This window comes from Stigmatopora argus, chromosome 18 (assembly GCF_051989625.1).
Source record: "Stigmatopora argus isolate UIUO_Sarg chromosome 18, RoL_Sarg_1.0, whole genome shotgun sequence".
Taxonomy (NCBI): Eukaryota; Metazoa; Chordata; class Actinopteri; order Syngnathiformes; family Syngnathidae; genus Stigmatopora; species Stigmatopora argus.
The window spans coordinates 4,683,537-4,697,207 of record NC_135404.1 but is presented as its reverse complement, the minus strand read 5'-3'; the positions used below and the strand labels follow the sequence as shown (position 1 = coordinate 4,697,207).

At 40.0% G+C, this 13,671-nt stretch overlaps 2 protein-coding genes across 3 annotated transcripts in view; both read left to right on the top strand.

Moving 5' to 3' along the window:
• abca5 (ATP-binding cassette, sub-family A (ABC1), member 5) overlaps window positions 1-5,839 on the top strand; it is a 34,084-nt gene extending 28,245 nt beyond the window's left edge. The window contains exons 30-37 of the mRNA XM_077625925.1: window positions 1,024-1,181; window positions 1,238-1,313; window positions 1,385-1,479; window positions 2,788-2,907; window positions 2,971-3,123; window positions 3,881-3,960; window positions 4,036-4,091; window positions 5,304-5,839. Of these exons, the coding sequence (XP_077482051.1) occupies window positions 1,024-1,181; window positions 1,238-1,313; window positions 1,385-1,479; window positions 2,788-2,907; window positions 2,971-3,123; window positions 3,881-3,960; window positions 4,036-4,091; window positions 5,304-5,435 (870 nt within the window). The 3' untranslated portion in view covers window positions 5,436-5,839. The remainder of the gene's footprint in view (window positions 1-1,023; window positions 1,182-1,237; window positions 1,314-1,384; window positions 1,480-2,787; window positions 2,908-2,970; window positions 3,124-3,880; window positions 3,961-4,035; window positions 4,092-5,303) is intronic.
• Window positions 5,840-6,673: 834 nt separating this feature from the next.
• Window positions 6,674-11,920, top strand: chmp6b (charged multivesicular body protein 6b). Of its 2 annotated transcripts, none has more exons than XM_077626595.1 (8): window positions 6,674-6,928; window positions 7,301-7,410; window positions 7,486-7,573; window positions 7,652-7,738; window positions 8,792-8,857; window positions 9,858-9,938; window positions 10,017-10,086; window positions 11,029-11,920. In XM_077626595.1, the coding sequence occupies exons 1-8, from the start codon at window positions 6,866-6,868 to the stop codon at window positions 11,070-11,072; spliced, it is 609 nt and encodes a 202-aa protein (XP_077482721.1). In that variant the 5' UTR covers window positions 6,674-6,865; the 3' UTR covers window positions 11,073-11,920. The 2 variants fall into 2 exon arrangements, with proteins under 2 accessions (XP_077482721.1, XP_077482720.1); XM_077626594.1 differs by having other exon boundaries at window positions 10,014-10,086.
• Window positions 11,921-13,671: the final 1,751 nt, after the last annotated feature.

Below are 13,671 nucleotides of genomic sequence, written 5' to 3'. Positions count from 1 at the left end.
CAAAAATACGTTTACGCTAACCTTACACTAAACTTAATTCTAATTTTGTATTTAAGTGTGATACCCGTCGGCTTGGTTGTATTTCCCCCGCCTCCACCCTGACTTTCTCTATCTATGTGCTGTTTGCTTTTGTATTCCCTTCAAAATATTTTGAAAATGATGCACACAAATGTCCTCACAACAGGATAACGCATGACCACTTGACAACGAGAGGTAATATATACTCCTCTCGTATTAGCGATCGCTCCACCATTCACACCGTCTAACGTAAGGGTGTCAGACTTTCATGTGGGCCGGACCATTTTAGATATAATATTTAGATTTTTTTAATAAATGGATTAAAAGAACTGGATTAAAAGCCCTGAATATTCAGTTTTTTTATAAATCTAAAACAATGTTTATTTTAGCTTTTTTTAAATATATTTTTAGATTTCATAAAATGATTTTTGAACTAAAAACACAGAAAAAAAATGATTAAAAATGTACAATTATTGATTGATTACAAAATAATGCGGCGGGCCAGAGTTGGCCACCGGGCCGCCACTTTGACACATGTGGTCTAACGGGAAAAAAACACTGAAAAACTGCAACACTCCACCCAGTGCTCGTAGAGACATTACACGAGGGAGTTGCGACGGGAAAGACAGTGGCCATGATGTTCTTATAAGCAGCCTCTCGCGTCCGCTGTGTGCTCGTATATTAAAATTTGTCTCGTATCTCAAGATAAATATTTGCTTGAAATTTTACTCGTATCTCAAACTGCTTGTATGTCGAGGTACCACTGTATTCTCTATCGATATTTCTATTTATTTATTTGTTTAAAATGAAAGAAGAAAAAAGTAGTTATTCTTTCTTTTTTCCCAGTTTAAAAAAAAATCATAAAAATAGAACGGAATATCGAACACTCATTTATTTCATTGTCATTTGTTCCATTGACAACGATAGACGTCAAGCCCATATGAACCGCGATGGTATGATCATTTTCCCGGTGTCTCCGAAAATCTAAAAGTGACTTCTCGGCAGGTGCTCATGGGAAATCCGGGCAGGTCGGGGTCAGAGCACGTGGGCTACTGCCCTCAGGTCAACCCTCTGTGGCCCCGGATCACGCTCCATGAGCACCTAGAGATCTACGCCGCTGTCAAGGGTCTCAAAGGACGCGATGCCCCTGACGTCATCAAACGGTGAGCAGCCCCCATTTGACTCGATTTGGGGTTATTTCAAGATCTTGTCTTTGCAGCGTGATGAACGCGCTGGAGCTGAAGGCCCACGCGCACAAGCAAGCCAAGTGTCTTTCATCTGGACTCAAGAGAAAAGTGAGAGGACGGATCAATGTTTAGTTTTCCCCCCATAAAAGTGCATTGACATTCGGTTTTCTTCTCTTCAGCTGTGCTTTGCGCTGAGCATGATCGGGAACCCACAAACCATCTTACTGGATGAGCCCACGTCGGGGATGGACCCCAAGTCCAAGCAGCACGTGTGGTCAGAGAAACATTATAAACCCCGGGTCCAAATTTTTGAGCAGGGCTGTCAAACTCAGTTTTGTTTGCGGGCCACATTAACGCCAACTAGATCTCAAGTAGGCCGGACCAGTTTATGATTGGTCCAAAAAGTTAACCTACCTGCTGCTAGACGTGTTTGTTCATTCGCCCCTCCTGTTCAAAATGGATTGGAAGTCGAGCACCATCAATGGCACTGAAAGATGAGCATCCGCAGCCAGTTTAAGTGAATTGGACCTCTATTGTTGACAATGGCAGGCAATTTTGCGTCAATTCTTTTTTCACTTCCATTTTAGGGTACCGTATTTTCTCGCATATAAGCCGCACCCTTAAAAATTGCCTTACAATCGTTGAAGTTTACAATTTCTCGCATATAAGCCACCCCCTGATTCACAATTTTCACCTCCATATTCATGGTTTTAATAGGTAATACAAATGTGTTTCTTTGAAGGGAAAATCTTAAGAAAAGTCATCGCACCTGGTATTTCTGAGATGCTGAATGAATCAAAAGCACATTATTAGGGTCAATATCATAAGGAAGTTAGTAATTCATCCAGTAATGGTTGTTTTCTTACTGCAAAGCAGAAAATAACCAACAAATAGTTCATGTTAATTTGCCAAAATCTACTGGTGAAAAAGAGTATAGCAACGCTGTAAATTCTGTGCGCATATAAGCCGTACCCTTGATTCAGTCATCATTTTTTCTGAGTTATAAACAAGGCTTATATGCGAGAAAATACAGTGCTTACCACTAACTTCCTGTAAATGTTGGATTATTTCCTATGGATTTACAGGGACATTCCGGAATGTTTCTTGTTCCTTGTTGGTTCCTGCTGATTTTTGGGGATTTCCAGGTTACTTCCGGTTGGTTTTGGGGCATTTTTAAGGTTCCTTTTTAACTCAATCACTACCCCTGAAGATAGTTTTGACGGCAGGGGACAAATGAACGAATGTGATTGCGGATAGGAAATTGAGCAAAGTGCAGTCGTGCACGCACTTGATCACACAACTCACAAACATCTGGTTTTCCGGCGCCCCTGTCGAAAAAGTGGAAACCTTTAGTAATGTACTACGTACATTTTGAATGAGCTACAAAGTGCCCGTCAGGCAGAACAACGCCCCGGGCGGGGTCAGACCCTCTAGCGGGCCATTTCCGGCATTAAACTGAATAGTCAAAAGTCCCCAAACTTAGGATCCAAGCCACTAAATGGCGAGGTATTACTTTAATAGTAATAATGATGTTAAACCATTTGTAATTCAAGATTTCATCAAAGGTAATTCATTTTGCCAGGAGGGCCATCCGCGCCGCCATGACGGAGCGTCAGCGCGGCACCGTGCTGACCACGCACTACATGGAGGAGGCGGAGGCCGTGTGCGACCGTGTGGCCGTCCTGGTGTCGGGAAGACTGAGGTGCGCCCCTTCGTCCGCCGCCGCCGTGCCCTCGTATCTCACGAGCTTGTCTCCCTCTTCCAGGTGCCTGGGCTCCATCCAGCACTTGAAGTCCAAGTACGGACGCGACTACAGCCTGGAGGTCAAACTCAGTTGGGATCAGACTAGCCACCAGCAGAGGACGCTGCTTCACCAAGAGATCCTCGGCATTTTTCCACATGCCTCCAGACAGGAGAGGTGACAGAAACGCACCCGACCGTTAATCCAATCACCCATTGTTGATCCTATAAATCGGGTCGGGAACCTTTTTGATGGAGAGAGACATAAACAATTCATATTTTCAAATATTATTCCTTGAGAGCCATACTCAGAATTTAAAATTAAAAATACATCAAAATACAGTCATACCTCTACTTACGAAATTAATTGGTTCCAGAGCTGTTTTAGTAAGTATAGGTGTACTTTATATGTAAAATCTCTAATTCATTCCATGGTTCTCACACAACTACTAACTAAACCCTTTAAAATCGGTCAAAGTGTCCCAATTTTGTATGAAAGATGTGAGGAAACACACAAAAATGAGAGAAAATTTGAAGGAAATGATTTATTAATGTCTTAAAATAAATAAAGCATATGAAAATGTGCCCTCCGCCGCTGAAATAATTCCTCCGCGGCCGTTATCATGGGAGACGTAAAACCCGTGTTTCTCTGCTAGATGGCGGCAAGAGCGCGTTCTACCAGGGCCGAAAGCCGTCCACTTTGTACTACATTTTAGACTTTTACATGTGCCCTATGTGTGTGTGTTTGAAAATATGTGCCGCGTTCCATTTGCATGGTTTTAAATTGCTTAACAAGGGGAATTGCAATCATTAATAAGGAGAGCATTTAGACAGGTATGTAAGAGACAATCTTGGAACATGGAAAGTGGTTGTTGTGAGACAGCCTATTGAATTAGAGGTAGTCTTGGGTTGACTGATACTTTATTCCTCTTCAGCTTTACTACACTAATGGTGTACAAAATTCCCACGGAAGACGTAGACTCGCTGGCCGATGCCTTCTCGCAGCTGGAGCGCAGTCAGTATACCGACTTGAGCACACACAAACACCATATGTTGTGACATCTTCAAATGATTATATATGTTTTTGCAGTGAAGCAAATGTTCAAGTTCGAGGATTACAACTTTTCGCAGTCCACCTTGGAACAGGTGAGACTTCACCCGTTGTCCTCATAATTAAAAACACTGATTTTGACCTCATTGGTAGCCATCCAAGGTATGAGATGTCCAATCCATTTGAAGTCTTGTAGGAATTTACAGCCTATAGGAAATCTTTAGGGTCCCAAACCATGGCCCGGGGCAGCACTATTAACCTACCAGTCCAATTAGCCTTTGCGTGTTCACTTCATCACCGAAATGAGAGTATATGTACCAGTTTTGAAGGAACGAGAACTCACAGACAGGTTCCGAGTACGTATATTGAAATTCCACAGATATTGAGGAACACCAAATAGAGGATCTGGCCAATATTTCTGATAGCGACTGTTAAACAATAAGAATAAATGAAGTGTCAGTAAATGTTCTAACCCAGTTAGGATGTATGTATATTCTGCAAAGGTGTGGGTGAACGTGCAGATGCCCCTTTGGCCATTCAATGTCTCATTGCTAATGTTAACATATGTAAAGCGTGTGCGTATAATTCCAATTCTTATCGAGACGCCAAATATCTGATTCCATCAGTGATCAATCCAGTTCAAATGGATTGGACATCTACTTATGATGAACACATTTCAATTCATGGCAGAAAGATGAAAAGAGACTTATGATTGGACGCCTATCACTGTCAATGTCAGTGAATTACCATTTTTCACGCATATAAGCCACATTCTTAAAATTGCCTTAAAATCGTTGAATTTTGCAATTTCTCGCGTATAAGCCGCTCCTTGGTTCACAATTTTCACCTCCATATTCATGGTTTTAATAGGGAGTACAAATGTGTTACTTTGAAAGGAATATCTTGAGAAAAATCATCTCACGTGGTATTTCTGAGATACTGTATTAATTGAAAGGACATTATTAGGGTCAATATCATAAGGAAGTTAGTCATTCATCCAGTACTGGTTGTTTTCTTACTGCAAAACAGAAAATAACCAACAAATAGTAAATGTTAATTTACTGAAATCTACTGTTGAAAAAGAGTATAGTAACGCTGTAAGTCTTGTGTGCATATAAGCTGTCCCCTTGAATCAGTCGTAATTTTTTTTTGTTACAAATGCGGCTTATATGCGAGATAATGTGGTACATTTTAAGCTAGAGGGGGTTCTGAAAGCCAGACCTAAATCTAGAACTGGCAAATCACTCCTAAGGCAGATTTCAAAGTCTTTTGTTTGTCACTGACGACCGATCATTTCTACCTTGCAGGTTTTCCTGGAGTTGGCCAAGGAGCAGGAGAGCGAAGAGGACGAGCCATGCTCGCTCAGCACCACCTTCCAGTGGCGTCGCCTGCCTGACGAAACGGCCAATGCCGACGAGGGCATTGTGCGGCAACTGTGACGACAAAACCTTAGGCCACTTCCGTGCCGTCTGCCTAAACATTTTCGTTGAAAACAGTAAAGGGTGGGGCACGCTACCAATTTTGCTAGAAAAGGCAGCGGGAAAGGGGATCCATCATCACATGACATCAGCTACGCCGTCCCCTTCATTTTACACCAGCATTGATGACATCCCGGTCTGATGCTGACACTTTATATGTAGCACCCGGTAGCCAGGATGCAACAAGCAAAAAAATGATTATTTATACTGTGGAGTCGATGTGAAATTATTGATCCTAAAACGTTGTTCTATTCATTTTAAGTGTTCTTGAAATTTGCGAATTAAATTGTTGATTTTATTCATGTATTTTATTCAATATATTATTATATAATATTCTCAATGGATTAAAGTTATCGTAAAAACAACACTAGAACATTTGAGCCTTTATAAAACTAGTTTACATTCTTTTATCTGTCGATATATTTAAAAAGAAATAGTTGTTTACATTCACGCAGGAGATTAGCTTTGTCACTTGTCAGGCCGTTTTGCGTCACAGCTGTTTGCTAAATATAACGTCTCATCTCATTTTTTGAACCGCTTTATCCTCACTAGGGTCGCGGGGGGTGCTGGAGCATATCCTAGCTGACTTCGGGCCAGAGGCGGGAGACAACCTGAATTGGTGGCCAGCCAATCACAGGTCACAAGGAGACAAACAACCAATCACGCTCACACTCATACCTAGGGGCAATTTAGAGTGTCCAATCAGCCTACCATGCATGTCTTTGGAATGTAGGAGGAAACCGGATTACCCGGAGAAAACCCACGCAGGTAAGGGGAGATCATGCAAACTCCACACAGGTGGACCAACCTGGATTTGAACTCAGATCCCCCACCGTGAGGCCAACGCACTAGACACTCAACCGCCGGACTGTGAATTTCTCAATTTTTACCATGTTGGCAGATGTTTCATCCTCAAATTATTATAATGTCTTGGTTTTTTTCACAAACGTAAATTAACTTAGAAACAAAAAACATTTTCCCCAACATCGTGATCCCTGAGTCATAGTCACGTAAATACATTTATTATAAACCAAAGCGTTTATAAATCGAAGAATACAGTGAGTCAACCAATACGGATTCCCTATAGACATCGCCCGACGCAAGATGCCCACCAGTCACTTAAGCCGCCGACTCTGTTTTGTGACATCTATCCTTATATATATGATATCTCTACTTGCATACTCCATGATGTGAAGCGGTTCTGTTTGTCTATGCGAGGAACTCGTCATACTTCCGGGTGTGGGTGTGGTCTATGTCCACGCCCTCTTAGCAAAAGTTAGCCAGCTAGCAAGCTGACCGTATCTTAAATTCTTTACCTAAAGGTGACAAAACAGGGCAAGTCATCTGAAATTATTGCGGGCACAATTTGGGGGTTGTGATGTTTTGTCGGAATGGGGAATTTGTTTGGAAAAAAGAAGCGGACTCGAGTGACAGAACAAGACAAGGCCGTTTTAGTAAGTCGTGCTCAAAACTCAATCTGAAAAGTCATGTTACGATTTATTTATTTTTTTATAACCGCGCGTTACTTAGCACATTTTAATTCGCCGACGTGTGTAAAGGGATTTTTGTGTGTTTATTTTGTATTAGCCGTTTTCCAAGTGTGTTTTGACTAAGATGATTAAATTCAGCCTGAGAAGATAGTGTTTTTTGAATCTGCTAAATATTGTCAAAATGAATTTATTTAAAAAATGTTTATAGCTGAAAACACAAGCATTGTTTTTTTACTTTCAGTTAAATTTGAAATTAACAAATTTGTATTTTCCTCAACTGTAAATTTTAGATTTGTGGATGCATTGGTATGACGTTTTCGTGTTGTGTTTTTGCAGCAACTCAAACAGCAACGGGATAAACTGAGGCAGTACCAGAAGAAAATCAGCCTGCAGCTGGAAAAGGAAAGACTTTTAGCTAAGCAGTTGCTGAAAAATGGCAGAAAAGAGTGAGTTGCACTGAGTAAAAGCACATCTCCCATCAATGGGTGTTATGCTGATGCCTGGTGGGTGTCCTTTTTCAGTAAAGCGCTGCTTCTGCTGAAGAAGAAGCGTTATCAGGAACAACTTCTGGACAAGACGGACAACCAGATCAGCAACTTGGAGCGCATGGTGAGTCCCCGTCGCCGATCCGCACTGCCATGGTCTGTGCTCTTTTGACCCCACTGCTCTGGTCGACCAATGTTTTAGGTTCAGGACCTGGAGTTTGCGCAGATCGAGAAGAAAGTCATCGACGGTCTCCGAGTTGGAAACCAATGTCTGAAGAAAATGCACGAGGTGGGCCGCAATCTCATTCTTGTTTAGCCAATCTTAATTATTTCAAAAAGTTGGACCAGATGACATCAAATAGACATACATTGGAATGCTTGCTAGCCATACCACCTTGTTCTTAATGGGTCAAAGTTTTGCGTCAATAGCCATGAAAATGGACTTTTATCAGTACAGTGGTACCTTGAGATACGAGCTTAATTCGTTCCGGGACTGAGCTCATATGTGGATTTACTCGTAACTCAAATGAACGTTTTCCATAGAAATGAACTGAAAACAAATTAATTCGTTCCAACCCTCTGAAAAAACACCAAAAGCGGGATATTGGATTGGAAAAACATTTTTATTTGTTCTAATTTGCCATCTATTAACAAAGTAACACAACTAGTGGTTCAATAGTACTAAAGTGTGTTTAATAGTACTATAATTAGACGAATTTCGCGGAAGGGAGAGAGTGACAGAGGGGGGGACTTTTTGCACGGCAACGTGCTCGTAACATAAACAAATTTAAATGAACTTGGATTATGATGCAGACACACTCAAAAATAAGTTTAATCTAACCTTACACTAAACTTAATTCTAATTTTGTTTCAAATTTTGATACCTTTTTCATACCTGTCAACCTCTGCCGATAACTGCCCTTATAAATGATTATGATTCCCCTTACAAACCCCCCAAAAACCTTACAAACACCGTACGGTGTTTGTAAGGTTTTTTGGGGGTTTGTAAGGGGAGTCATAATCATTTATAAGGGCAGTTATCGGCAGAGGTTGACAGGTATACTTTTACTCGTATCTCAAATTGCTCGTATATCGGGGCACTTGTATGTCGAGGTACCACTGTAGTAGCGGCAGAAGCAAATTACGGCAACAAAACGACCTCTGAAACGCAGATGAAGAAACAGCAGTTTAAACTAAAACTTTACTCCTTTAGCTTGGAATTGCAGTGAATGCAGTTGAAATCAAAACAATAACATTGTCTGATAACACGCAAATGTTATTTTACTATCTATTTTGAATTTGAATGTGAACCCATGTTTCACCGCCGTGCTTTTTTTCCCAGGTAATGTCCATCGAAGAAGTTGAACGCATCATGGATGAGACGCAAGATGCTGTCGAATACCAAAGGGTGAGACTTTTAAAAAATATATATGTATCTTCATTTATTATGAGTGTACACAAATTAGGATCATCACATTTACATTTAACTCAATCACTGCATACCTGTCAACCTCGGCCTATTACTCCCTTTATTAATGATTGCAATTCCGCTTATTAAGCGATAATAAACCGTACAAATGCAATGCGGCACATATTTACTCACTCAAAAGTTTCAAATTTCCGAGCCGAAATGGGTAAAACGAGATCGGTTTTATAAAAAACGTACTTCAAAAAAAATTGCCCGTACAAAAGTTGTTATACGCCATTTTGAAATGATAAAAAAACGTATAAAATACGGGAAAATGTATAAGTTGACAGGTATGTCACTGTCAGCTCAGGTATATGTAAACTATAGTAGTATTTGATGTGGTTGTTAGTAAAAAAAGTTCATGTCAAATTGAAATATTTTTTTTTAATCTAAAAAAAAATCCAAATGTATTATTTTTGCGTTTTTATATACTCATCAAAATAATATTTCAACCCTCATATTTATGTAGCTTTTATACCTCTTCTTTTGTTGATGTGTATTATTGCTATATTTTGAATCCTATTATTGATCTCCTAATTATAAATGGTTTTGCTAATATTGTATTTTTTTTAAACTTCTTTTGTATCAATTATTTTTCACCTAAAATTGGAGTATTTATGAAGTGATAATTTATTTTTCAGAATTTTTTATATTTTCCGATTTTAATCAATGGAGAAATGTTTACGTTTATACATTTATAAATCTAAAATGCTATTATTTTTTCCCATAGTCTTGTTCTGGCTTGTATGGCATATTTCTGTGCCGTCAATGGTGGTAGATGTCCAATCCATTTGGATGGGGGAGTGGCTTGCAATAATTGCATGATAGCTATCCAAATGGATTGGACTTTTAGTGCCGTCAATGGCAGGCAATGAGTTGAGAATGTTGAGTTTGAGTCTAATTTGTTACCAAAACATCACATTTTTGAATCTATACATAGCAAATTGACGAGATGTTGTCCGGTTCCTTGACGCAAGAAGATGAAGAAGCTGTGCTGGCTGAGCTGGAGGCGATCACTCAGGTACAATTTCATCCATCTTTATTTTCTTGATTGTTATGATTGTTGAGTACTTAGACATTTTTGGCGGCCTCTTAGCAGGGCGACGTCGAGCTTCCTGATGTTCCTCAGGAGGAACTGCCAGATGTTCATGAGGCTGGCGAGGAGAAAGGTTTGTTTTAGCGCCATACTTTGGAAGCGATGGAAATTGACAATTCGGGCATCATCTCGTTCGCAGTGGATGACTTGGATTGGATAACTTTATTCATCCCGTATTTGGGAAATTTCATTGTCACAGTAGCAAGAGGGTGAGAATGTAGATACAGGAAAGGCATAGTTACACATAGTTACAAGTTGATAACAATACAGTCGCAAAGGCCGCAGAACAACAAAGCAAAAAGAGTACAGAATACAGTAAATACGCAAATCAGAATACAGTAGTAGCTGTACTTATGAAATCAATTGTTTCAAGAAGTGGTTTTGCAACTTGGATTTTTTTCCCCCAAGTAGAGGCTTATTTTACTTTGAATTAGCGTAATTCCTTCCATGAATTGGTTCTTGATTCGCCGTCTGGAAAGTAGCGTAAGAAGTTGCATAGAGCTTAAATCCTGTCATTGTAATAACGTAGTTTCTCGCATATACGCCATATTTGTAACTAAAAAAAATATTGAATCAAGGGTACGGCTTATATGCGCACAAGACTTACAACGTTGTTATACTCTTAACTAGTAGATATCGGCAAATTAACATTTACTATTTGTTTACTATTTTCTGTTTTGCAGTAAGAAAACAACTATTACTGGATGAATTACTAACTTCCTTATAATATTGACCCTAATAATGTGCTTTTGATTCATACAGTACCTCAGAAATACCACGTGCTGTGATTTTTCTTAAGATTTTCCCTTCAAAGTAACACATTTGTATTGAATATGGAGGTGAAAATTGTGAATCGGGGGGCGGCTTATATGTGAGAAATTGGAAAATTCAGCGATTTCAAGGCAATTTTAAGGGTGCGGCTTATACGTGGGGGCGTATAATCAAAGAAAAAATGGGTTTTATTTGTTGACGCCGTATTCTCAGCAGACTTGTTTTGACTCTGTGTCTCCTTCAGGGCGAGAACGTCCGAGGAGAAAGGCGGAGCTGCTGGCCGCATGAAAGCCGGGCATTAACCTTTCAAATGTCCTACAGAGGACTTCCTAAATGGCTTTGGACCATTCTGGAACAGTGAAGCTTTTTGCGTGACTTGCCCATCATTTTCATCATCATCATTATCATCCAACATTTGAACCTTTATATTGGGGAGTGGTGCCATTTTTCCAACTAAAGTGGATTTCCTGATGGATTTGGATGGTAGGATTTTTTTATTTTTACGATGTTTAATATTCCACATGTTCAAGTGCGACATCAATTTAGAACCCACAGAGGCCTTAAAACCAGGCCCCTTATGTATTATTACTGTAATGAACTTTGCTGAATGCAAAATACACTACCCCAAAGAAAGTCATCTTGCCCATCTTTTCCTCCCCCCACACACACAAACACACACACTACACAAATTACACTTAATTTACTGAAAGGTTTTTAAAATTTCTGGCTCAAACACAAATTCCTGCAAAAAAAATCTACCTAATGTTGTCCTTCTAAAAGCCATTACCGTATTTTCCCGCATATAAGCCGTATTCGTAACTAAAAAAAAAAGACGACTGAATCAAGGGTACGGCTTATATGCACACAAGACTTGCTGTACTCTTTCACCAGTAGATGTCGCCAAAGTAATTTATATTTGTTGATTATTTTCTGTTTTGCAGTAAGAAAACAAACATTACTTGATGAATTAATATCATGTGCGATGATTTTTCTTAAGATTTTCCCTTCAAAGTAATACATTTGTACTCTCTATTAAAACCATAAATATGGAGGTGAAAATTGTGAATCAGAGGGCGGTTTATACGTGAGAAATTGTAAAATTCTATAATTTTATAAAGAACTTCTTGACCAACCGACCACAGACTGTTAGACTTGGTCACCACCTCTCTTCCTCCATTACACTGAGCACCGGCTCCCCTCAAGGCTGTGTACTGAGTCCTCTTCTGTACTCCCTGCACACATACGACTGTACACCCACCCACCAGTCTAACGCCATCATCAAATTCGCTGACGACACCACTGTGGTCGGACTCATCTCAGGAGGGGATGAGTCGGCCTACAGAGATGAGGTCAACAAACTGTCTTCGTGGTGCTCGGTGAACAATATCACACTGAACACCACGAAAACTAAAGAAATAATTCTGGACTTTCGCAAACACGGCACAGATCTGGCCCCACTCCTCATAAATGGTGTATGTGTAGACAGGGTCCAGTCCTTTAAATTCCTGGGGGTCCATGTCACGGATAAGCTCTCATGGTCTACAAACATCACGGCAGTAGTGAAGAAGGCTCAGAAACGACTCCATTTCCTCAGGGTACTTAGGAAGAACAACTTGGGCACCAAGCTTCTGATAATCTTCTATAGAACCACTGTAGAGAGCATCCTGGCGTACTGCATCACAGTGTGGTACGCTGGAAGCACGGCGGCAGACAAAAAGGCCATGCAGAAAGTGATCAACACTGCCCAGAGGATTGTCTGCTGCTCTCTGCCCTCACTGGAAGACATTGCCAGCCCTCGTTTTCTCAGCAGAGCCAGGAACATCATTCGGGACCCTTACCACCCTGGTCACAATCTGTTCCAGCTGCTGCCCTCTGGCAGACGCTATAGGTCCCACAAAGTACGGACAAATAGGCTTAAGGACAGTTTTTTCCCCACATCCGTCAGAACTCTAAATTTGCGGTAACACAACACACATTCCCTTCTGAGGTAATTTGAAAAGATCTTTGGGTGGTGATCTGCCTCCTACTAGCTGACTGAAGGTAAGTGAAAGACAGTGAGAGTGTAAGTGACCTGTATCCATAACAGCAGAATGCCAAATTACAAGTCCGTCCGTAACTATCACTTATTTAGGTCTTTGCCGAGTAAACGCAGCTTATGTAGAAGCACCACCAATTTCGTCATGCGCAGTTTCTGGGTGTGATGACAAGTAGGCTTTTTTGTTGTTGATAATGACGACAGGGCCTATGTCCGATTATTATTATTATTTTAAGGCAATTTTAAGGGTCCGGCTTCTACGTGGGGGTGTCTTATATGCGAGTAAATATGATAGCTAGTTAGTCATTGACTGCTGTGGACCAGCCCCAATGAGCTAAGCGAATGGAGTTAGTGTGAGTATCAGTTTTGGAACCACATGGAACAAACATAATTTTTTTTAAAAAAAAACTCAAACTAAATTAATCGGAAAATCAGAATTGAAAAAAATATTAATAAAAAAAAAACAACCTCTCAAATAAATTATTCAGAAAAACCACCACAGGGCTTTTATTTTTTACTATTAATACGCTTCCGTTGGTGTAAGCAGTGTACCAAAAAAATCAGAAAACATTTATACAGTATTGACTTGAACATTGACTATTTTGTGTCATTTTTAGATTAGATTAGATAACTTTATTCATCCTGTATTCGGGAAATTTCATTATCACAGTAGCAAGAGGGTGAGGATACAGACAGGAAAAGACATTTTAGACATAGATAAACAGGTAATAAATAAATTAATAAATAAATAAGCATGTTGCAGAGGAGGATTTTTTTTATTTTAGAGGAATTCATTGATTTACTGTCACTCCCCTCAGGTTTAAGCAATGTCTACCTAACCAATTAATTTAC